Genomic DNA, 25927 nt, shown 5'->3' on the forward strand with positions numbered 1-25927 from the left:
AAAATAGGTGTGTGTGGGGGGGGGGGGGGGTGGAGGATGAGGGAAGAAGGAGGTTTCAGAAATTCTAGGCAGATGCCAAACTTTTTAAAAAGATGTAGATATGAAATGATGTTCTCTCTCTCTCTGTCTCTCCTGCCCCTGGAGACAGGGGTTTCCAGCGTCAATAAAGTGCGCGTCACCCAAGTGGCTCAGAGTCTGGGATCCGCCCGGCGCGTCACAGGCCGTTTCGGAGGAGGCGGGGAGCACGTAGACCCCTCTCTCCCAGACAAAGCAGCGGGACCACGGCACAGTGGCGCTCAGATCGCATCCAGCTGGGGGGGGTGGGTGGGGGGGGTTTGGGAGGGAGGGGGAGTCTCACTCTCTCACACACGCCTCTACCCAGACCTGTCTGTTTTATTCACCAGTTTCTGAGAGAGGGAGGGTGGTAGGTGGGTGTGGAGGGAGATCCCAATTCTCTCTCTCTCTCACACACACGCACACAGCCTCGCTCTTAACCCCCCACCCCACCTCCCCGGCGATGTCTGCCTTCGCCTGTCGCGATTATTTCGCCGCCGAGTGCCTCATGTCGATCTCCAGCGGGGCGGTGGTGCACCGATCGCCGGTCAAAGACGAGGAAAGTTCCCGGGAGGACAAAGAAGTCAGTGACACGCTCCAGGAAGGAGGAGGAGGAGGAGGAGGCGGTGGAGGTAACCTGCTCCTGGTGGCCAGCATTCTGACCGACCTGCAGAAATCCCGACCCATGTCATCCAACTCCGAGAGCAGCAACTCGTCCTCGTCGTCCGGGGAGAGCCTCGAGAGCGGCTACACCACCCTTTCCGAGGGTCCCGGCACCCCGACCCTGGGTACCGCCAATTCTACCCCGGAGAAGCGGAAAGGCAGGCGCTCGGACAAATGTGCGGTGAAGAAGCATCAGTGCTACTTCGCCGGCTGCGGCAAAGTGTACGGGAAATCGTCCCATCTTAAAGCACACATGAGAACTCACACAGGTAGAAAGCCCAGAGCTTTATTTTCTCCTCCCGCCTCTCCCTCCCTCTCTCTTCTCTCTCTCTCCCCCCACCCCCCATCCCTGAAACAAAAAGTTGTCGCCACGTTTCATTTCTGTGCCTTGATGATCCTGCGAATTTCTCTTTTGTTTCTGTAACAGTCGCATTCTTTCGTCTTTTGTGCCCACGCTGCTTTTATAGTGAAAACCAAGGGGCTAAATTAATGGCGCTTAACTGTAGTGGTTAATGCTGTTGATCTTGTTTTGTGTTTTAACCTGGGACAGACAGTGTTATCCTCCCGATTTTACTGACGGCACCCCTTCTTTAGAACCGATCTCGATTTTTCGTGCGGGCTGAATAAGTTTGTTTTAACCGTGCGTTCCCTTTCTTCCCCCTTACAGGATAATGTCCCTTTTATTGTGGATTTAGCAGTTCCGAGAAAGGGGAGGAGTCATTGAGAGTAGACAATGAGGCTCTGGGTACGAAACCGTACTTGTGCGATTAAGTAGATGCAATTTGACGTTTGTTGCGGAACAAAGGGCAAGTGATATTTCGAAGTGGTTTTGTATGGGGAGGGGGTGACATTTCACGAGTTAGGTTTTTTTTTTGTCGGGAGTCAGGGGAATGGGGTCTCTACATGTTCCAACTTGCCTAGACAGAACCCGGACAAGATCTCTGACCTTGAGTGACAGGGTCTAGGGTGGTACAGTAAGGGATAGCGCAAGTACTTCATAATCGGATTTGATGCTGTCAGAATTCTAATTTTTTTTAATATAGCGATGAGTTGGGGGGAGGGGAGCTGGGCGGGGTTCGTACAGTAACTACCTGTTACTGAGTCGGCCAACTTGCATTGACCAGCGATTCAGGCCGATAACTGCAGCTTTGCAGGGGCGTGGTGGTGGTGGTTAACTCACTGATGGTAGCCCCTGTAGCTTGGGGTGGACATGGAAACTGAAGCGGGCGATGGGCAGCTTCTCACCCGGGCTGACAGTCCGGGGGAAAAAGCCATTCCGCTCCTCATCGGCCAGCTCCCCCACCCTCAGCCCAATGTTTTAAGAACCGTCAGGCCGTCACTGACTTGCGTCATTTCCCAGCTTTTTTTTTGCAGCGTGTGCCCTTGGCGGAGGCTTTTTTTTTGCCCGGGGGGTGGGGTGTGGTGGTGGTGGTAGTGGTGGGGAGAGAGAGAGAGAGAGAGCGCGTCCTGGATCCCTGACCCTGGCATGATGCCAGCATCATGCTCCCCGCCTCCTGTTAAAATCGTCACGGCTTGGAGGGGGGTGTGTGTGTGGAGGGGGTGGGAAACATGTAATTCAGAGGGAGGGAGGGGGTGGGTGACGAGAGTGGACGCCCATAATAGGAATAGACCGGAATTTCCTGCAAACTGAACAATAATTAGCCATCCGAGTGAGGCGAGGGGCTGGATGCTGGTGCAGAGAGTTTAGTTTGGTAGCATTTTATAATCTTGCAAATTTAACAGTTTAGGGATTGACGTCCGTGTGTGTGGGTTTTCCTACTGGAATTCCGAGATGTGCTGGATGAATTCGAATCAAATAAGACCTGAAGGTTCAGATGGTGAAATATTTTGAATACAGCTATCAGTATCTGAGGCACATGCAGCGTGGTTGGGAATTCAGCAACGTATTCAATTCCTAGAGAGAGAGAGAGAACGGGGATGATTTAAAAATAATGTTTCAAAGGCAGGTGGTTAAAAGGGGGGAATTATCCAGGGCAAGGGCTGACAAATGCCACCAGGCTCTGGGTGAAGCTAGAAAGGCAGGGAGCGGTAGCGGGAGCTCAAGGGGGCGGGGCCAGTCGCACTCCTCCAATGGTTAATCAGCTGGGGCGCGGTTGCTGGGGGGCCGGGCCAATGAGCGGGCTGGTGGGCGTGTCCCCCATCTGGGGGCGGGGTCGGTGCGGTGGGTGCTTCCGAGTTGACTCAAAGTCCGGGATCCTCGGTAACCCGACCCCGCAGTCACACGCCAGCCCCACGCGGGGCTCTACGCGAACCCACCCCCCACGGCCGCCGATTAAAATGCGCACTCACTCGGAAGATGTGATGCCGCCGAGTGAAGTTCCTGCGAACCCACTGACTCTTCTGTTGAGCAGCAGAGCCCCTCCCCACTTTAGAGTCATCAAGATGTACACCACGGAAACAGACCCTTCGGCCAACTCGTCCATGCCGACCAGATATCCCAATCCACACCCATTTGCCAGCACTTGGCCCATGTCTCTGTCAACCCTTCCTATTCATGTACCCATCCAGATGCCTTTTTAAATGTATCAGCCCCTACCACTTCCTCTGGTAGCTCATTCCACCCTCTGACTGATTGAAAATGTCCCTTTTAAATTCCACCACCACCCCCACCCTAAACCTATGCCCTCTCCTTCTAGACTCCCAAACCCCAGGGAAAAGTCCTTGTCTATTTACCCAATCCATGCTGCTCATGATCTTATAAACCTCTATAAGGTCACCCCTCAGCCTTCTGACACTCCAGGGAGGGGTGCAGATTGTTCTAGTTGGAATTGTTCAACTTCCTGACACATTTAAATGATTGTTAGAGTCATGTCTGAATTTTAAATTTATATGCTATTCTATATGTCTGTTATGCGTTTGTTGATATACAGGAACTGTATGTAGAGCATGTGCTAGTTTGCTTAGTTGGCTGGGCAGCTGATTTATAATGCACGGTGATACCTGCAATGTGTTCAATTGCTGCTCTCCTTCTCAAACTCTCTCCTTGCGTAAGGTGTGGTGACCCAAAGTTAAAACACCATCAGACATCTCTCTCTAAAGACAGAGCAGCTCTATAGTCCACCAGGATTATGAAGACTTTACCCTTTTAGGGGTAAAGGTCAATCTGATGTAGGTGATGCTATGTGGATAAATTGGTTCTTTCAAAGACTTAGTGGTCATATACACTGTTTCAAAGTAATAAATAGAATAGCATATTAAACATTATTAATGGAGTATAAAGACCAGTTTGATGGGCCAATGGATGCTGAGTGACTAAGTGGTCTTTCAGGGAATTTACAATTACTTTCATGATTTCAGGTGTACTTTCTGAATGACTAGTAACAGTGAGTGTTTTGGGGGGCCTCGTCCATCCAAAGTTGCCATGCAGCGAGTGACCAAGTGACCATTCTGTGCCAGCTGTTTGGAAGAATACAAATCCAATTTTCCAGTTACCTCTCTGTAGCCTTATTCTCCCTGATCAATTCTTGAAATAAACTGGTAAATACAATAGAAGATTGTGTACTTGTGGCATAGTCTGATTTTCATTTTGTAGTAAATGGGATTTGGGTGAAAACTTAGTACAGTTATGCCTAGATGTAAGTTCTATGTTTGATTCTTAACCTGAAATGACCTTAAGCAAGGAACATTCTGCAATTAGTTTCTGTACCCTTGTGAACTAGTGGTCTTTATTGAAACTGTCTGGGTGTGGACAGTACTAGGCTCACTGTTTAGGCTCTGGGATCAAACAGCCTGGTAAAATTCTTCAGGAAATGAAAACTTGTAAAAACCAACCCCTCTGTAGATTTGTTTTGAATAACTTTAGCAAGCATCTAGTCAAAACTTTAGAGAAAAGTAGAAATTCAAGTGGGGCTACATGTGCTATAAGGTCCTACCATTGTTTCCCAGCTGGTAAAGAGCTATGCATTATGAAAGAAGCTTGTATTTAGAGTAATCTTCATTACAATAATAAGTAGCAGAATCTTGTGGAGCTTAATCCATGCAAAAGATAATCAGGTGCTGTGAACTAGGAGGGGATGAGGCTGGAAATATTGATAGTTTTGCCCTTGTTTATCTTGGCTATTTCTAATTGACTATTTAACTGTCTCCAGTTAAATGATCTGTATGGACTATTTTAAAAACTAAGGCCAAGAAGGAAGGAGTGGTGCATATAGTTGGTAAACCAGATGAAAGTATTGAAAATATTTCAAATGCTGCACCAGTAGTCACAAATGTCTACTACTGTCAATTCATTAGTACCTTAGTAGGCCAGAATTCTTCAGTTGTTGACTATAATTTTCACCAGAGAAGGCAATCCTGGTTTGTGACCTTTCCACAATACCAACATTGCTCTTATTTTCAAATCTAAAATGAAGGTTAGTATGATGATGAGAGGGGTTTCTGAACACAGGCAAATTGTGGTTGCATTTCTCAAATGGTTGCCTAATCTACTTAACGGTTTATAGTGTTAGACTGCATAGGCTTCTATCTTTTTCACAGCATTCTTAAGAGTGTGGAATACATCCACCTTTTTCCAACTAAGAAGTCCATGTACCTTGTAAAGCAGAATTCAGTTGGGTGTGGATTGGAGCTAAAATGTTTTCCTCCACTTTTAAATGTGAGTAAGATCATTCAGTTTGACATTGTTTATGAATCCCCCTGTGTCCTAACACTTCCTCTTTCGACTAAAATGTCCTGGTTTTTTGTTTGCTTTTATATCAGAGTTTCTGAAGACATCCAGTTTTGTAGGTCAAGTCCAGTCATAGGGATATTAGGTCCTTATGCCTGCTTGGCTATTCAGTCAGATGTTGGCTGATCTGTACCTCCAATCCACATTTCAACTGTTGCCCCATAACTCTTCATACCACTACCCGTCAAAAGTCTTTTCTCGTTCCATCTTTAAAGCAGTTGCCTGAATGTTAATAGTCTTTTAGATGAAAGAATTTCCAACAAACTTCTGTTTGTGTAGAAGAAGTGTTTCCTGATTTTTCCCTGCTGTTTGCCCTTGCTCTAGTTTGAAGATTACATTCTTTGTTTTTGTCTCTTTCTTACCCCTCCAAAAAAAGTCAGGAAGTGGGTGATCTGTATCCTCATTAGCATCATAAACCACTCCAAACTTCTACATGCAAGGATGTAGAAGCTAAGTAAATGTGACAGGTTCTCTGTCATTCTGTTCCACCCATCAATCTCACCTCTCTTGCAGAACATACCTGGTATTGTGGCATGGTTTCTGACATGGATAGTCTGGTCAGTATTTTATCCTGATGAGACCCTAAGCATCAAGTTCTTTTGTAGACGTCCTTTGCTGGAACCTCTCAAAGTCAGTAGCTATCAGTTGGGATGAAGAACACACACTTTTGTGAACTGGAGATATTGGAACCAGTTATTGAGCTCAAAGAGCTGTTGAGCTAACTCATTTCATTGCAAGGATGGAATCTGCAATGTTCAGGTTTTTTTAGCATGGTGTTATTATATATTGTAACTTTTGATTCGCTCGGGTAGTTCTGGTGATAGTGGTGTAATAACCTGCTCAGGGGTTCCAACTTGCCTTACCAACCCGTACTCTTACTTGTAGTCTGGAACAATTGGTAATTGTGGTAAAGCTTCAGCTGTCTTCCCATCACACATTCCTCCTATTCTTAATCCTTGCTGGTGAATGTTTGGAGGATTTGCATATTCGTACTCTGCCAATGTGGCCACATTTTAAATGTATCTTTGACCATCAAAACTTGGGGTGGGACTTGAACCCAGAACTCATGGCTCTGAAGTAAGGGTGTGACCCATTGTCAGTAGATGGCCGAATTAATGAACTTTGCTCCCAGTGATTTACTTGTTTCATGGGATGTGGGTGTCACTGGGGAGTCCTAACTGCCCGTGAACTGTGTGCTGAGCTGTTTCTTGAGTGTAGATAGATGCTTTGCTATTAGGGAGGGAGATTTTGGGATATTGACCCAGTTACGCTGAACGAACTGTGATTATATTTTCAAGTCTGGTGGTTTGTTTGGAGGGGACTCTTGGATGTACTGGTATTCACATATATCTGTGACCCTTTCCATCCAGATGGTAGTGATTATGGATTCGGTAGGTGCCATTTAAGGATCCTTGAATTTTTCTACATGATATACACTGTTGCTACTGAACATCAGTGGTGGAGAAAGTGAATGTTTATGGATTTGGTGCCAATCAAGCAGATTGCTTGAGTTTTTTTGAGGAAGTAACAAAGAGGATTGATGAGGGCAGAGTGGTGGATGTGATCTATTTGGACTTCAGTAAGGTGTTTGACAAGGTTCCCCATGGGAGACTGGTTAGATCTCATGGAATACATAGTGTTTTCTCTGGGGTGGGGGGAGGCCAGAACTAGAGGACATAGATTTAGGGTAAGGGGGGGGAAGATATAAAAGGGACCTAAAGGGGTGACTTTTTCTTGCAGAGGGTGGTACATGTATGGAATGACCTGTCAGAGGAAGTGGTGGAGGCTGGTACAATTGCAGCATTCAAAAGTCTTTTGGATGGGTATATGAATAGGAAGGGTTTGGAGGGATATGGGCCACGTGCTGGTAAATGGGACTAGATTAGGTTAGGATATCTGGTCGCCATGGACGAATTGGACCAAAGGATCTGTTTCCATGCTGTACTTTATGACTCTATGCTTTGTCCTTAATGGTATCGAACTGTGCTCATCCAAGGAAGTGGGAGTATTCCATCAAACTGATGTCTTGTAGATGGTGGACTGGCTTTGGGCAGTTGGGCATTGTTGTTCATTGCAAGGCTTCCACACTGACCTGCTTTAATCTAGTCCAGGCTAATACTGTAAGGCTTGTCCAGTTCAGTTTCTGGTTAATGGTAACATTGAGGATATTGAGGAATTTGGTGATGGAAATGCCATTGGTCATAGCATTATGGTTAGAATTTCTTTTTGTTGATGGTCATTGCCTGGCATTTGTGTGGCATGAACATCACTTGCCACTTGTCAGTATCCAGACTTTGGCTGACCAGATCTTGCTGTATTTGGACATGGACTGCTTCAGTATTTGAGGAGTTGTGAATACTGTTAAACATTGCAATTGTCAACAAACATCCCCACTTCTGACCTTTTTACAATGGAGGGAAAGTCATTCAAACAGCTGAAGAGACTTGTGGTAAGGACACTACCCTGAGGAACCCCTGCAGAGATGTCCTGGAGCTGAGATGTCTGACCTCCAACAACCATCTTCCTACATACCAGGTATCACTGCAACCAGTTGGGAACTGCCTCCCTACATTCTGATTTAACTCCAGTTTTGCTCAGGCTCCTTTATACTTGGTCAAGTGGAGCCTTAATATCAAGGGTAATCATTCTCTCCTCCCAAGAGCTGAGTAGTACTCGTAGAACCCAAACTGAGCATCCGCAAACAGGTTATTGCTAAACTAGTACAGTTGTTAACCCCTTCCATCACTGCTAATGATTGAGAGTAGACTGGAGTGGAGTGCAGTAATTGTCTGGGTTGGTTTTGTACTGCTTTGTGTACAGCACAGACCTGGACAATTTTCCATCATGGTTGGGTACATGCCAGTGATCTAGATGGGAACAGCTGGGTTAGGGGTACACCAAGCCCTGGAGCACACTTATTCAGTACGATTGCTGCATAACAGTGCACACAACACAATGGAGAGCATGTTAAATATGAAGATGGGACTTGGACTGTGTGGGTGGTCACTCTTACTATTGTCATGGACAGATCCATCTTTAGCATTCCTAGATATGTACTAATCAACTTGTTCAGATAAGTTATTACACACCTCTGGAGCAGGTGGGTCCTGAACCCAGGGCAATCTGGCTCCGAGGTAGGAACACTACTAGGGAACAACATGAGCTGCTCTGTGGTAATCTTATGTGAACGTGTCAATTAGATGCTTGTTATCTATTTAGTAACTTTCTATGTATGTATACATGAGGGCTCATGTGCAGTGGTAGTGTCCCTACCTCAGAGCGAAGAGGGCTGGGTTCAAATCCCACCTGCTCCTGAAGTGTTTCTGAACAGGTTGATTAGAAAAGTAGGTTAAATTATAAAACATGTAGATATGGGGGCCGTTGTGGCACAGTGGTAATATCTCTACCATGGAGAATGGGTACCTGGGTTCAATTACCACCTAATCCAAAGGTGTATCATAACATTTGAGGAGGTTGGTTTTTTCTTTAAAATCTATACCTAAACATGACTAATGTACTTCTAAAGGTAATTCTGTAATAAACTTTGTTAATTTCAGTGCTGGTATAATCTATGAATTACTCCATTTTGTAACATCAGATGGGATTCCCTGCACAGGAATAGCTAGCTTGGTTTCTGTTACGTTATACAACTACTTGAACATCGAGATTTTTTATTCTGAACTGAGAAAGTCAACACATCTCAAGAGAAAACCCTCATGACTAACCTAAAGCAAAAAATTAGTACCTTCTTCCCTCTGGTTCTTGAGGTAGACCAGTAGTGTCCCTACCTCTGGGTTCAAGTCATACTTGCTCCAGGTGTGTGTAGGAACTTGTCTGAAGAAGCTGGTTTTAAACAAATATCAGTAGTTCCATGACTTTGCAGCAGAAATGCTGCGGTTTAAGGCCTCCACAATCCTAAACTGAATTGACCTCACTCTATAATGAAAGATTGACTAATTTTAATCTGTGCTGGGTGTTGTCAAAGAAAACGAGATGTGCTAGGAAAAACAGAGTGAGTTGTTAACAAGTGGTGCTCGTGGCCCGTAAAAGGGGAACTAAAGCAAAATTCCAGTTTTCTTGTAAAACTGAATCTTTTCTAAATTTTATTTCTTGCAAAGTATCTGAACAAAGAATGATGTACAGAAATAGTTGCAGTACCTACTGGCAAGAGGCCATTCACATTGATAAATAGTTCAACACAAAAGGGAGATCTAGCAATTAATGTACATGTTCCCCTCCAAGCCTCACACCATCATGACATGAAAATATCATGGTGATACTTTGCTATGCTAGATCAAAAAGCCTGGAACTCATTTCCTAACAGCACTCTGGGCTTTGCCACTTGCCAAAATTTGCTTTGTTTCAAGGAGGCAGCTCAAAGCATTTGGGTATGAGCAATAATGCTGCCATAGCCAGTGTGGACCTCACTGCAAACAAATGTTAACAGTTTCTATCCGAGAAAAATCCCTTGCCTAACCAGCTGCATAAACCAAGTGTGATGTGCCTTTTATCATGAGCCTTATTTTTGTCTTCATTGTTTTAGAATCCTAGAGATGTGCAGCATGAAAAGTGACCCTTTGGTCCAACTCATCCATGCTGACCAGATATCCTAACCTAATCTTAATCCTATATGCTAGCAATTGGCCCATATCCCTCTAAACCTCTCCTATTCCTATACCCATCCAGATGCCTTTCAAATGTTGTAATTGTACCAGCCTCCTCCACTTCCTCTGGCATGCCATTCAATGCAGGTGTTCACCCTCTGTGAAAAAGTTGCCCCTTAGGTCCCTTTTAAATCTTTCCCCTCTCACTCTGAACCTATGCCCTCTAGTTCTATACGCCCCCATCCCAGGGAAAATACTTTGTCTGTTTATCCTATCTATGTCCTTCATCAGGTTATAGTCCAACAGGTTTAATTGGAAACACTAGCTTTCAGAGCGCAGCTCCTTCATCAGGTGGTTGTGCTTCCATTAAACCTTTTGGACTAAACAAGGTGTTGTGATTTAACATTGTACACCCCAGTCCAACACCAGCAACTCCAAATAATGCCCCTCATGACTTTATATACCTCTATAAGATCATCTCTCAGCCTTGAATGATCCAGGAAAAACAGCCCCAGCCTGTTCAGCCTCTCCCTATAGCTCAAATCCTCCAACCCTGGCAACATCCTTGTAAATTTTTTCTGAATCCTTTCAAGTTTCTCAACATCCTTCCAATAGAAAGGAGGCCAGAATTGCACGCAATATTCCAAAAGTGGCCATACCAGTGTCCTGTACAATCAACGTTTTGGGCAAAAGCCCCAATTTTACTGCTCCTCAGATGCTGCCTGAACTGCTGTGCTTTTCCAGCACCACTAATCCAGAATCTGGTTTCCAGCATCTGCAGTCATTGTTTTTACCCAGTGTCCTGTACAGCCACAACATGACCTCCCAACTCCTGTACTCCATACTCTGACCAATAAAGGAAAGCATACGAAATGCCACCGTCACTACCCTATCCACCTGCGACTCTACTTTCAAGAAACTATGAACCTGCACTCCAAGGTCTCTTTGTTCAGCAACACTCTCTAGGACCTTACCATTAAGTGTATAAGTCCGGCTAAGATTTGCTTTCCCCAAATGCAGCACCTCGCATTTATCTGAATTAAACTCCATCTGCCACTCCTCAGTCCATTGGTCCATCTGAACAAGAGCCTGTTGTACTTTAAGATAACCTCCTTCACTATCCACTACACCTCCAATTTTGATGTCATCTGCAAACTTATTAACTGTAACCTCCCATGTCACATCCAAATCATTTTCTATAAATGACAAAATATAGTGAACCCAGCACCAATCCTTGAGGCATGCCTCTGGTCACAGACCTCCAGTCTGAAAAGCAACCCTTAACCACGATCCTCTGTCTTCTACCTTCGAGCTAGTTCTGTATCCAAATGGTTAGTTCTCCCTGTATTCCATGAGATCTAACCTTGCTAATCAGTCTCCCATGGGGAACCTTCTCGAACGCCTTACTGAAATCCATATAGACCACGTCTACTGCTCTGCCCTCATCAATCCTCTTTGTTACTTCTTCAAAACACTCAATCATGTTCATGTGACATGATTTCCCACACACAAAGCCATGTTGACTATCCAGAATCCTTGTGTTTCCAAAGACAGGATTCTGTTCAACAACTTGCCCACCACTGACCTCAGGCTCACTGATCTGTTGTTCCCTGGCTTTTCCTGACCACCTTTCTTAAATAGTGGCACCATATTAGCCAACCTCTAGTCTTCTGGCATCTCACCTGTGACTATCGATGATACAAATGTCTCAGCAAAAGGCCCAGCAATCACTTCTCTAGCTTCCCACAAAGTTCTAGGGTACACCTAATCAGGTCCTGGGGATTTATCCACTTTTATGCATTTCAAGATATCCAGTACCACCTTCACTGTAATATGATAATTTATCAAGATGTCACCACCTATTTCCCCACATTATATTTTTTCCATGTCCTTCTCCACAGTAAACATTGATGCAAAATACTCGTTTAGTATCTTCCCCATTTCCTTGCCTTGCTGATCTTTGAGGGGCCCTATTCTCTCCCTTTTGTCCTTAATGTATTTCTAAAAACCTTTAGAGAGGCTCTAACTTGTCATTCCTTTAATTCAGGTGTAAATGCTATTGAATATAGAGCTCTGTTAGAGTTGTAATGGATTAGAATGAACAGTGTTTTTAATTTGTGAACAGACAGAATGCAAGTAGAAAAAGAGAATCTGTTTTCTTGGATTGTATAGTTTTAGTACATTCTATGCACTCCTCAATAACAATTTGTGCCTAATCCCTGCTTCAGTCGACTTTATTTTAATTAGTTAATTTTGAAGTGCAAAATTCCCACTTTGCTATGTTTTACATTGCTTGATCCAAGTTATTTCATTTTTAATTCTGTTTCTCTTTAGCTCAAATGGCCAACATAATAATTATCTGCATGTATACCGAAACTACTTCAGTCCAGATCATGACAGAATGAGTCTAAAGAGAACAGGGAGCTTTACAATTTGAAATATGTTTTTGAACGTGCACGAGATAATCTCTATCCTCAGCCTGCTTAAGTGTTGTGCAATTTCGAGTCAGTTCAGGACTTGTGTTGGATGCAGTCAATATTACATAATCAACACAATCTTTTATCTTCCAATTAACCCTGTAGGCTTCTTACTCGAGTTGCATGCTGGCTCAAAGAAAAAACGCAAATTATGGAACTGCCCAATTGAGATCAGCTAACTGCAGAGACAGTTAGGGTTGTGAAACTGCAGAGCAAGAAAAATTCTGAGTTTTGAATTTTACAAAATGCTGACCACAAAGTGGGGTGATAATATAATTTGGGTGGGAAACGATTGTGCCATATGCACTGTTGGTTTTACATTGTGTCTGATTTTGTTCTCCAACAGAAAGTAATATTCAGCACAACATAAAACCAGTGTTCCCCCCCCCCCCGAGCTGTGTGGGTTTCCTGCAGAGAATGAGTTTAAAATTACATTCCACTCAGTTTGTATGTTCTCACACTCTGGGGAGAAATGTAGTAGTGGACAGTGTGAGCTGCATCCAACAATTGATCATTGTCTCCATGGCTGAGGATGAGAACCATTACCTCCATGAATGAAAAGAGCTTGCAGATGAAAATCGTTTCCATGTTTCTGTCTCCTCTGCGATCAGTCACAGTGTCTTATCTTTGTATCCCAATTCATCTTTCAGGGGAGCGACCATTTCCTTGCACCTGGCCACAGTGTTTGAAGAAGTTTGCCCGCTCAGATGAGCTGGCTCGACATTATCGTACCCACACTGGTGAGAAGAAATTCAAGTGCCCGATGTGCGAGAAGAGGTTTATGCGCAGTGACCACTTGATGAAGCACGCTCGGCGACACCCTGACTTCAAGCCCAGTATGATTACCAAACCCAACAGCAGAAGTACATCACCCCCCAACATGCTGGCACCGACCTTCCACAGCCTGGCATCCCCTTCCATCGTCAGTTCTCCGAATCCTGCTGGTCCCGTGCTCAATTAAACTGGAGGGGGATTTTTAAAGAAAAACATTTTGTACCAAAAGTCTTGTTTAAACTGAGTTTATATCCTGCCCTCCAAACATGTGTGGACTGTGCTTTGTAGATTTCTGCTTTCAAACCATTCAACAGTTGTAGATTAATGTTGGAAGTCTTTTTCACATGCATTGTTTTTGCACACACACTGACTGTAGCCAGCAACTGAAGTTCAGCTGCTAGCTTCTCTGGATTGGTATCCTCGTAAAATAGAGAGTATTATGAACCTTCCTAATCTCCCAGTTATTATTGGATCTAGTTAACCTGATGCCTGTTTTTATTTTTGAATTTTTAACTTATTGTGATAACTCCATACAGGCTTTGGAGTATATTGAAGGTAAGCCATTGTTCAGTCATCCAGTCAAAAATAGCTTTTTCTCAAATTTAAAAAAAAAAGTCCTACAGACTGACTGAACCACAGTTTCACAAGTAAATGAAACTGCCACACAATGTTCCACTGTGTGCTAAATGGTGACATGAAGCTTGATAACAGATCTTTTGACTGAGAAATATAAAAGATACTTCAAAGCAATTTACCTGAAACAAGGATAGTAAATATGACGTTGCAATTTCAGTTTTAATACCGTGGTCAAAAAGGAATTTAAAAACTAAGAAACCAATTTTGCCCAATTGCTCCAATTCAGAGTTGGCAATGTGATCTTATGGCTCAGTTTAACTCAGTTGTACACATCCCTTCCCTGGAGAGTTCTCATTGGGATTTAACTCAGGGACTGACTTACTGTAAATTACAGTATTCCTACGGTGATAATGATTTGCAGTTACTTAATTGATCTGTCTCAGGGCTACAAAGGATCTTGCCACATGTCACAGAAACAGACACAGCACTGCAATTATGACCACTGTTATACCTCTTTCAGAATCTTCACTTTCTTTGTGCTGGTGTGGGGATGGGAGTGCTGTTTTGTTCAGTGGACTTGCTGCAATGTCTCCGCACTCCTGCACGAGACCTTACATGATGTGTGGTGGCTGGGTGCAACAAGTATTGAAATTACTACCTTCTGGTTTACAGCTCAGTTTAACTTCTGTTTGTGAGGTTTTAACATTGCATAGGGTGTACCGTTCAATCCTAAACACTGGTTCTAGTTTTAGACCAGCAGTGTCAATCTGACTTTACATGAGATCAATCTTCTGCAAATGAATATGCCCCAAGTCTTAAATGAGCGTGAAGAAATCAAATTTGTAACATGGTATCTGTGCTGGCAAAGACCTACCTCTGGCCTAGCTTTGCTGTGACCTGGATTACTTGCAAAAGTGTACCCAGCAGTGCTTTGTATTGCAGCTCACCGGAGGACAGTTCCCAACTTGGGACCACTTTTTTTTTCTGGGAAACTCACTCATGGTGAAGTTGATAAAAAGGAACATTCTGTTACACTGCCCATTAGGATTCTGGAACAGATTTTACAAACTGTTTCTGCATAGGAGCTGCAGGCAATTCAGGACACTTCATGGGTTATTTTCTGAGATCTGCTGGTCAGTGGTGACAATTGTACAACATGTATTACACATTAAGAAAGGTGTATAGCCAAAGGTTTTAGTTGGAGGTTTATTGAAAGGTGATTGGCATTACCTGCTCAAGTCATCTGTGTGCAAAAATGATATAGCTGTGGGGTTGTGTGTGTACTGACTTTCTCTAAGTGCTCATATATATATATGGTATTTTTGTAATGTTTCTACTCAGGGGGCTGTGTTGCTGATGCATGCATTTCACCATACCAGTGTGGAGCTTGTGTGTATCTAGGTTTTATACCTGTTCAGTGTGTGAAGTTGGAACAGTGTCGTTCCAAGTAACTTGCTTACGGTATGCTGTTGATCAGTTACCAGAAGGGAAGATATTCATATTCTTTATCTTTGAAGTGTTCTACTCTACTAAAATTGCTAGCTGCATTTGGGGGGTAAAAATGATAAATATAACTTTAAAAAGTAATGTAAATATTTGTGAAAAGCATGGTTTTAAGGTAGTGATTTAAATTTACACTAATGACTATTTTACTATAAATAGCTTGTGCACTAATGCACATCTCAAGTTGTTTCAGGAATTAAAGTGTATACTGTAATTCACAAAAGTCTCTATTTCAGTTATCCAAGGGAAAAAAAATGATCGAACAGTGTTTTGATTTGAAACTCCATTGGCAGCTGTATTCTCACTTCTAACGTTCTTTTGTTTTATTCTTGAGGCTGGACAGACTTGTGACTTCCCATAAGTTACCTGGTTAGCTTCAGCTTTTTAAAAAAAATGACTAGTGCAGGGTGCTGATGGTGGACATGATCCTGTTGTCTTTTACTTTTTTTTTGTCTTGACGTAATCAGTGGGTGGTCTGCAATAGAAGGTAATATTGATTTTAATATTGTGTTGAATTCAAACATCTTTAATCTCTCAAGAAAGAGAAGGAAGAAAATAAAAATACTGTTTAATATATTGGATGACTTCTTTTTTTTTTGAATCAGCTGAAATTCCCCTCAAGTGCAGGAGTGAGACGCTCGCAAAGTATTTGTTTCGCAATACTGCAATACTTGTGAATGCAGTTTTAATGAAATGAAATCAAATCAAATCAAATCCACTTTGAAAGAGAAATTTCACTCCCTTGTCTCTTGCTTTTTGTAATATTGCCACAGTGATACTAAGGGTAGTTTTGGTCTTTGCTGCATCAAAGAGATGTTCAACTGCTGTTATGTCTGTGGTATTGTTCAGTATATCTAAATACGGTCGTAATTGCTGCACAGCAGATTTACAATGTCGAGTGTCAAAGGTTATGGAATATAATTCACAAACTGCAGTCAGGATGCAAAAGACCCATCAGCCACTAATGTTCATCTATGTTGCTAGTTTCATGTCACCTTTTTCTAAAATAAACAAAACTGTTCTAATAAAACAACTCCTATGGAACGTTAATTGTTATTGATTTCATTCATTGAACTTAGTTGCCATCTATTTTTTCACAAAAGTCGTGGAGTATTTTATAGTTCCATTGGCATTATTGGAAGCAGTCCCAGGGTATTTGAGTTGCATTTTCAGTGTCTTAAAACACTCCACATCAGGGTGCCTTCTGACTTGGATGTTGCTTTAGCAAGAGAAGTTCTAATGTTCCTAGTGATTTAGCACATCTATGATGCTAGCAGTAATATGGGTTACTTTTCAGTATGAGTTTTTAAAAATGGTGTACCAATTTACCAATAATTTAGAATGTGTGAATCAATCTACCACATTTGGGGCAAAACTTATTGTCCAGGTAGATCTTTTGCAGTGCTTTGACAGTGATGCCCAGTCAGTTGAATGCTCTTGACTATGGTGACAACTGCATAATCCAGTTCAGTCAGCACCATGTTCTTAAAGTGATTCTGGTTTTTAACTTTGATGTTACCATTCCTTCATCAGTCCAGGGTGCTGTTCAGCTCAGAAACACTTTTTTTCATGATCTGTGACTGAAAAGTAACCAATAAGTTTCATTTGTAGTGTACTTTTTTATTTTGTAGGAGTTGCTAATGAGGTGTGATGAATGCCGTACTTTGAGATGTTAGTATTTAAAAATAAATGAGAATTATAGCATTCCAGTTTATAATTCCATAATCTTCATCCATGGCTGCGGGCAGCTTAACATTAATTGCAATAAAATAGTATCCAATACAATGAGGCCAGTCATGGAGCATAGGTGAAGGTCTAAGATTTAAGATTCAAGATTAAGAGGTATTCTTATGGGCCAATTTTTTTGTCTTAAGTTCTGCAAGTTGTTGTTTCCACAGGTAATGTGGTAAATAACAGCTTCTCAATCAGCTGTAGTGATGTGTGAAATCTGTAATATTTTAAACTGAAGGTCAATTTTAACTTGAATGTTTCAGTGTCTCCTTCTGCTTTCCAGCAGTCACTGATGTTGCTTGTGAGTAACTGGGCAGGGGCATGTTGTTAGGCAAAGCTACTACACGATTGAAGCCCATGGAAACAATATTGGCCCTTGGAAGGAGCCTTCATGTTAGACACACTTTATTATAAGGGATGCTCCTTCTGGTTTTCAGATCATATTGCACATTTTTTATAAACAGTCTATTATATTCAATGTGTTGTTTGTATTGTTTTGGCAACCTTTTTATTCTTTTTGATTTTTGTATATTATGTAAGAACATACAGGACTCATTAACTATGTGATGGAATGTCACTGCTTTGTTCCCCCTTTTAAAAGTTTCTGTCACTTTCGATTTCTCTTGATTGACAGCTTGTGCGGTGTACAATTTAGCACGTAGTTTTGACAGTGTAGATATTCTGTGTGTATGTGGGCAGCCAATGTCAGTCAATGCAATAATGTCTTCACTTGTTATCCAAAAGTGCATCATAGTCAGGAGCAGGAATCCAAGCTGAGGTTTGCTTTTCTTGCCATCTCCTAGTATTCCTGTTACCCCAAGGTAACTTGGGGCAGAGCCTGGATTTCTTTGGTCTCTTGAGGTCAATGCTTTTCAGTTTCCATCCTGAGTTATCAGAAAAAAATAGAAGTTGCAACATGTATTTCATAAATGAAGAGCTGTAGTTGGCCACTTTTATCATAGTCTTTTTTTTAAAGAAGTGACCTCATGAGGTTTTTAAACTTGCTGGGAGAAACATTGAATAAATAAACCTTTTTTTAAAAGTGCAGTTTATTGTGGAATAAGAACTGGATATTTCTGTTGTTTGTCAAAGTTTGGCAATTTGAAAAATTATTCATTTTCTCAAAATAGACCAAGCTTTGAAAAGAAGCCTCTAATTCAGGGATTGCATTAAATGTGCCAAGGAGTCCTGTTCCTCACAATAAGTATCCTTGTGTTTCGAGTCTGTATATGTGGCACCCATGTAGCAATTGGTATTACTGGGAAGCTTTTTTTTAATAGTCATTTTATGGATAATGTATTTTATAACATTCTGGTGATCAGTTGTATTACATATGCTAATACTGTAAGCTATGAACCATTACAGAAAGATTGCTGTTTGAAATTTTGCATGGATGACTGAATTTTGTACACAGTGAATAAATAATGATGTCCTAATTAAAAAGACATGGATTTATTTTGCATAGGATTAAATCTCCAATTGTTGACTCTAAATGCTGATCTCTCAAATAATTCTGCATCCTCTCATATTTTCACTCAGTTTGTTCGCCAGTCTTTTAACAGCACGGATTTACACAATTAAAACTTCTCCAGAGATGATCCTTATTCTCTGACTTGTGCTATGGGCCCTTCTTGTCACTCTGTCCATGTGGAACTTAATGTGAGTGCTCCATGTTTAATCATGTGTACTTTTTGAGCTGACACTCATGGCATTTTTATGTCCAGAAGGTTGTAATTGCAAGCTCGCTCCAAACCTTGAGCTTATTGCAGTTTTAAAAATCAGTGTGCATTATGGAGGGACTGTGCTGCATTTTTAAAATGTAACTCTTTGAGCCTCCAGTGTACTGTCCCAGACAAGGTTCTGATCATTCTGGTGCACATTACTAATCCTTTGGCACTTTTTGTAGAGAGAACCCAGGAGTTTGCCTGATGTTGATTACAATTCTGAATTATCAGCACCAATTCCTTTTTTTTACAGGATTACACTGCACACAATTACTGGAGTATTTGCCTGTGTAACAGCAGCAACAGTCATTTTTTTTTGTAAATATATTTATTAGCAAATGTTTTTAACTTTACAAACATATAAAATTATTAAAAAATATAATCAATAACAAATATCAGTATAATAAAAGAAAAAAATACAACTTTTACAATACAACTGCTGTCTATTATAATACAAAACAAACCCTAACACTGTGCAAAGCGACACCAATAAATAAGTAAATAACAAATAGATAAAAAACAAAGAACAGCTATGCTCGGTGCAAAGCTCCCAAACAAAGGAATGGGAGCATTGTATATATACCCATATTAATTCAGGAGACGCCCTCCAGGGCTCAACAAACCTAACCATTCTGGTTAAACAAACACCCTAGTTAAGATAGCTGACAAATCTATATTCAAATAACTCAAGTAGGGCTGCCATGTCTTATAAAAATTGTCTGTTGTTTGGTGCATCATGTTTATTAAAGAAAAAGTCCAAGGGAATGTGCTGTATAATTTATGCCATCCCAGCAAGTCCAATGGGTTTTCAAGACACCCAGTTCATCAGAATGTTCTTCCGTGCACAGTATGTATGCGAGAATATTAAATCGTTTCTTCCCATGCCCGTGTAAAGATGGTAAATTCAATAGACCTAAGAGGAGAGATATCGGGTCTACTTGGACTTCAGTCCTCAATACCCTCCCTATCTCACCTGCCACAGTGCTCCAATAAACACAGAGCCTGTGGCATGCTCAGAAGCAATGGGTAAGAGTACCTACACTTGTTTTACATTTGGGGCACATTGAAGATGCCCCTTTTTGTAAACTCCACCAGACTGTCTGGTGCCAGATGAACTCTGCAGAACTTCTAACTGCGTAGCACATGTCCTATTACAGATTCTCCCATGTTTCAGAAGAGAACTCCACTCCTCACTCTTGCTCCCAGACGTCACCTAACCAGTTAATATCCTGCCATGCCCTGCCACCTAGCAGGCGGTAGAGGGCACTAACCGAAAGGGTGCTTGTGGAATGTAGCAGCAGCCTCTCTGTATTGGGCTTATAGAGCTTAATAAGAAGCACAGTCTTCTGGATGAAATCCCTAACCTGAAAAAAACAGAAAAGATCTCTGCTGGGCAACCTGTATTTGTGGCTCAGTTGCTCAAAAGTCATGATAACCTCCCCCTCAAACAGGTCTCCCAAACTAGAAACTCCTCTCGCTGCCTGTTGTTTGAACCCTGAGTCCATCATCCCTGGTCAGAACCCTGACATGACAACTATAGGTGTAAGTGGTGCAGTTTTAGCTAAGCAACCCTCACTCTGATGCATCGCCCTCCAAGCCCTGACTGTACTAATGACAATGGGGTTCCGGCAGTGGCCCATAACTGTCCTCATCTTATCAATGAACAACAGGTTAATAAGAGGGTACTTTGCCTGGGTGGCCTCGATATCCAGCCATATTGAGTTCGGATCGTTACCTACCCAATTGCAGACAAAGGACAGCAGGGAATTCAGTTGATACCTTCTGATGTCTGGGAAATCAACTCCTCCCCCTCCTTGAGGCAATTGCAATTTAGTAAGTTTGATGAGGGGCCGCCCACGATGCCAGACAAAGGATCCAAACTATCCCATAAGCTTCCGCAGTGTTGACCTGGGAAACATTATAGGGAGCAGACACCTGGGATAAAGCAAACGAGGATGAACATTCATCTTAATGACAGATATTCAGCCCAGCCATTAAATTGGAAGAGCCTCACATCTCTGGAGATCCTGCCGAATATTGTCGAGCAAGTGAGCAAAGTTAGTCCAAAATAACAGATCAAACTTGGGGATAATAAGAATGCCTAGGTATCGGAACCCTGCCCATGACCACTTAAAAGGGAACTTAGGGAGCAGCAACAGTCTTAACTGTGCTACTTCAGAAAACAGCCAAAGAATGTGACAGGTTTTGAAATTTTCTGATGAGTGCGATAGGTGCTTATGCAAATATGATTCCTGCTCCTTCCAGCACAAAATTACAATTATCAAAGGCAGTGGAACAATTTCATATCATGACCTGGCCCAGGTTTCAGTATTTGGGAGTCTACCCCATTCTTATGTCTATTCACAATTTGCACTAGAATTAGGTGAATGTTCTTCTAGTGTCTTTGCCATCATCATCTTTTTGTGGGTTATCATTGGGAAAAGTTAATGTTGGAAGAATGCCATATTCCTTGCTGCCACTTTCTCTGAAGCCAAGTGTAATTTGTATGATCCAGACATACAGTGTGAGAATCAGACCCAGTTGGAACCAACACAATCCAAATTTTTACCAGTTGGAAAGCACTAAAAATAAACTTGTTTTTGGTATAGAGGTTTTCAAATCTCTTTAGCTGCTCCAGCTGCTCTTTATACCATTGGACTGGGAGATCCCTGCTGAGGCAATAGTGGTGAAAGTTGTCCTTGTTTAAGTTACCCTGATCCAGATGCAGGGTTCTCCCAGGATCTCCACCTTCAGCATAACAGGTTCTTTCAAGGGTATCCCAAAAAAGCTGGAGGAGTGTAAACCATAACATCCTTCTGTCTTTCCCTTCACCCACCTATTGAATGCGCTGAGTTCAGGATTGCTGAGCCCAGTGTAGAATGCTCTACAAATGCTGGATGAAGAACACCCTGCCAGATGGAAACTGCAAGGTTTCTATCATGTAATGCACCAAACAAATATGCCTTTGAGAATATTCTATACCTGCATTCAGATGACTGTGTTTTGAACTTTGTGATTAAAAGTGAACAACTTTTCTGTCTTTGTGCAAGCAATTGTGTGTATGTGTCAAAGTTGCAAAGGCAGGGATGGTGGTGGAAAACGTCTCAAGATTTTCCCATCCTACTTTAAGGACTTTAATGTGACATTGCAGCACTTTTTTGATGGTTTGTGGATGTGTAGACTACAATGTGCTTTGTTGGCAGCTGTTTAAAGGCAGACCAAGTTATGTCATGCAACACCTCCCTTCCCAGAAGACCTATCCTTCAGTCTTGAGGCCTACACGGTCACTTAGGGGCCTCAGCCTGCATCTGCTATAACTCCTCATTTGGTTGAGGAAACTGGTGAAAGACAAGTTGCCTGGAGGCTTTCAGCGCACAAGCTTGTGGCAGAGGCATGTACCGTACTGGGGAGGAGTTTCAATTTACCCATTGGGGCATCACTCCCAAGATCATGCCCCCTTTTTATCTTTTGCCCTGTTACCCATACTCCAACCCTGTACTCCTGCCCTCCCTTGGTCAGGGCCTACCAACTGATCTGACCAAAACTCCCTGACTGAGTTTGGAAATAAATTGATTGTCTTCTTTCTGAAGGACTTGTAGTTCTAACAGTGGCCATTACCTGCTTCTAGCACTGATGGTTCTATAGAGGTTCCAGTCAATCACATTGACTAGGAGCTTCCCAAAGCATAACATTTCTGCACAGAGGTCTTACGCTGAGCCAAATGAAGTTACCCCGAGCGTATTGACATTGGAGGGCAGCTGTGTTTCTGGTCAGCGTAGCACTAACAGATATTCTTTTAGGTGAGGTGAGGGAAATCCATCAGCAACTCCTTTAAATCTGTGTCTACCGACCCTTTCTCTCACTCAAAACAGGATTTCCTTATTTATTATTATCAAACCATTCACAATTTTGACCAACTTTATGAAATATCCTCTTAGAACAAGAAAGCTTAAGAGAAACAGCTTCTCCAGCCCCTCTACGTTTCTGAGGTCCCTCACCCCTATTACCATTCATAAAGTCTCCTTTGCACCATTTCTGAGATCTAATATTTTGTGCTCACAGTCATCGGGAAACATATACTGGCATTGGAGGCAGTCCACAGAAGGTTTACTAGGCCCATACCAGGTATGGAGGGACTGTCTTATGAGGGGAGAGATTGGGCCTGTTTGAGCAGATTGGGCCTGTACTCATTGGATTATAGAAGATAAGTGGCAGCCTTAAGCAAGCATACAAGATTCTTAGAGGACTTGACAGGGTAGTTCTGAAAAGATTGTTTCCCTGGAAAGGTCTAGGACTAGAGGGTATTATATAAGAGTAAGGGGACATTTAAGACATTGACAAGCAGAATTATTTATTTCTCTCTCCTATCGTTGCAAATCTGTGAATTTTTTTACCACTGACAGTTGTTTATTCAGTGAAAGAATTGAGGGCTACAGGGAAAAGGCAGGAAAGTAGAGCGGAGAATTATCAGATCTGCTCAGTGGTTAGCACTGCTGCCTCACAGCACAGAGTCCCAGGTTTGATTCCAGCCTCGGGCGACTGTCTGTGAGGAGTTTGCACATTCTCCCCGTGTCTGTGTGGGTTTCCTCCGGTGCTCTGGTTTCCTCCCACAGTCCAAAGATGTGCAGGTCAGGTGAATTGGCCATGCTAAATTGCCCGTAGTGTTAGGTGCATTAGTCAGAGGGGGATGGGTTGCTCTTTGGAGGATCAGTGTGGACTGGTTTGGGCCGAAGGGCCTGTTTCCACACTGTAGGGAATCTAATCTAATCTGTTAAAACCTCATTGAATGACCAAGCAGACCTGATGAATGTTGAAAAATCTACTTCTTCTCCTATTTCTTGTGGCCTTAGTCAGCTAAGCTCTGTAAACATTTAGCATAACTTCCTTATTTTGGTACTCAATTCCTCTATTAATAAAGTCAAAGATGCAATGTGTCTTTGCAATAGCTTTCTCATGTTGTCACCTTCAATAATTTGGGTGCGTAAATCTGCAGGTCTCTCTGTTCCTGCACTCTGTTTAAAATTGTGGTGTCTATTTTATATTGCTGTTCTCATTCACATTTAATACTGGCAAAAAATTGCAAAGAATATACAGCACAGAAACAGCCCATTCAATTCAAGTGGTCTGAGTTAAACTAAGTGCCAAACATTAAGCAAGCAGATGGTTGGAAGGAGGTACAGAACAACGAGGTAGGCAAAATCTGAGAAGGGCAAAAGCAATAGGCAAATAATAGACAAGGTTTCTACTATACTAAAATTAACTGAGATAAGATCAATGTAAAGAGTATAGCAAATGTGGATTTCTTAGATGCCTCCTTCAGGAGAACATTTTTAGTCTATATATAGGAATTCCAAGAAAATAAAGAATTCTAAAGTTATTTTTAAGGAACGATCTGGAGAGGTTGAAGGAGCATTACTGGTGGAGTACTTTGGAGTTGATGATCAATATTCAGTTAGATTTCATGTAGTTATGTAAAGATATAAATAATGACCAAGGTACTATGTAAACTACTGCCAGTTCACTGGTGCAGAATACGTAGAAGATTAGAGAAAGTGCTGGGGGTGAAATTGAAGTCATGAGAAAGTAACGGCAAGTAAAGTCAAGGAAAATCAAGACGTATTCTAGTAAACATGTGAAAGAAGAGGACAACTAAGGAATGAATATATCCATGAATACTTTGCATACCAGACTGCTAGGAGAAGCAAGAGAGAAAATAATAGACTCTGATTACCATTTCCCAATTAGATATAGAAAGTTCAGAGGTGAATGAGAAAGGAAGTAAAAAGCAAAAAGAGAGTATGAGAACAGATTGGCACCTAACATAAATCTTCAATAGGCATATAATTAGTAAAAGGGTAATAAGATAGAGGGCACTAGGGATCAAAAAGGGGAGTTACGTTTTAGAGAGTGTGCAGACCAAATTAACAGGAATGTTTCCATTTCAATGGGATTTGGAATTTCAGATATGTTCATAGACTGGAGATGGTTGAATTGTATTTTATAAAGAACAGAAAATTGAAAAGGTTGAAAAGTTGAGTTCTGAAGAATAGTCACCTTCAACGCAAAACTGTTTCTCTTTCCACTGATGCTTCCAGACCTGATGAATTTATCCTGCACTTTGTGTTTTAGTTGCAGATTTACAGCATCTGCAGAATTTTGTTTTTATTTGAAGGTTGACAGGCGATTTGCTAGAAATGTTCAAAACTATGAAGGATCCAGACACAGTTGATAGAGACAAACTGCTTCCATTGCTGGAAAGATTGAGAACAGAAGCCACTTATTTAAGGCAATTAGCAAAATAACCAATTTTCAAATGAGAACCCTTGTTTTATTCAAGTAAGTGGTTGGGATCTGAATGGAGTAGCTGGGAGATTCAGTCATGGATTTCAAAAGGATATTGTAGAAGAATCTAAATTGAAAAAATAATGCAGATATAGGCGGTGGAGTTAGACTATCTGAGATACTGTTGTAGAGAGCCAGCAAGAACACAATGGGGGAAAATGGCCTCTGTCTGTTGTTGTAACAATTCTATGAATTGTTTTAGATTACTGGTGAAGTGTCAAAGTATTGGAGGACTGCTATCGATATTGAGGTTTAAAAAGGGAGAAAGGGATAGACTTGGTAATGTAGGCCAGTCAGCACAGATTCAGTGACGGGTTCAAAGGGTTGGTATAAATCATCACTGAGAAAGCCACAGATTAATCAAGAGTAGTCAACATGGATTCGATAAGGGAAAATTGTGTGTGATGAACTCAATTGATTTTTAAGGAGTTAATAAGAAGACTGATGAGGGTAGTAGATCTGCTGAGTTTTGCCAGCACTTTGTTTATGCCAGCATCCACAGTATTTTGCCTTTTTGCTAGAGTACGGTGTACACTTCTGATCACAATACAAGAAGGAGAGCAGAGATTTACAAGGGTGTTGCCAGGAATAAAGAGTTTTAGCAATGATAGAAGATTGGATTAGATAGTTTTGGATTCTTATTTGGAACAGGAGAGGCCAAGGGGAGATTTAGCTGAGGGGTGTAAAAGGTGTCTCGACAATGTTAATAGCGCAACCTACTCCTTTGAAAAAGTGGTAGAGGTAGAAATGCTTGAGCCATTTTAAAAATGCACGGAGAGGGAATTGATGTGA

The 25927-nt window shown here is 41.9% G+C and overlaps 1 protein-coding gene across 1 annotated transcript; it reads left to right on the forward strand.

The window, feature by feature from the left end:
• Positions 1-359: 359 nt before the first annotated feature.
• Positions 360-18529, forward strand: LOC140494679 (Krueppel-like factor 9). Its single transcript, XM_072594140.1, has 2 exons — positions 360-986; positions 13136-18529. Exons 1-2 carry the CDS (start codon positions 518-520, stop codon positions 13444-13446), a joined length of 780 nt encoding a protein of 259 aa, XP_072450241.1. The 5' UTR covers positions 360-517; the 3' UTR covers positions 13447-18529.
• Positions 18530-25927: the final 7398 nt, after the last annotated feature.

Source organism: Chiloscyllium punctatum, chromosome 24, assembly GCF_047496795.1.
Source record: "Chiloscyllium punctatum isolate Juve2018m chromosome 24, sChiPun1.3, whole genome shotgun sequence".
Lineage (NCBI taxonomy): Eukaryota > Metazoa > Chordata > Chondrichthyes > Orectolobiformes > Hemiscylliidae > Chiloscyllium > Chiloscyllium punctatum.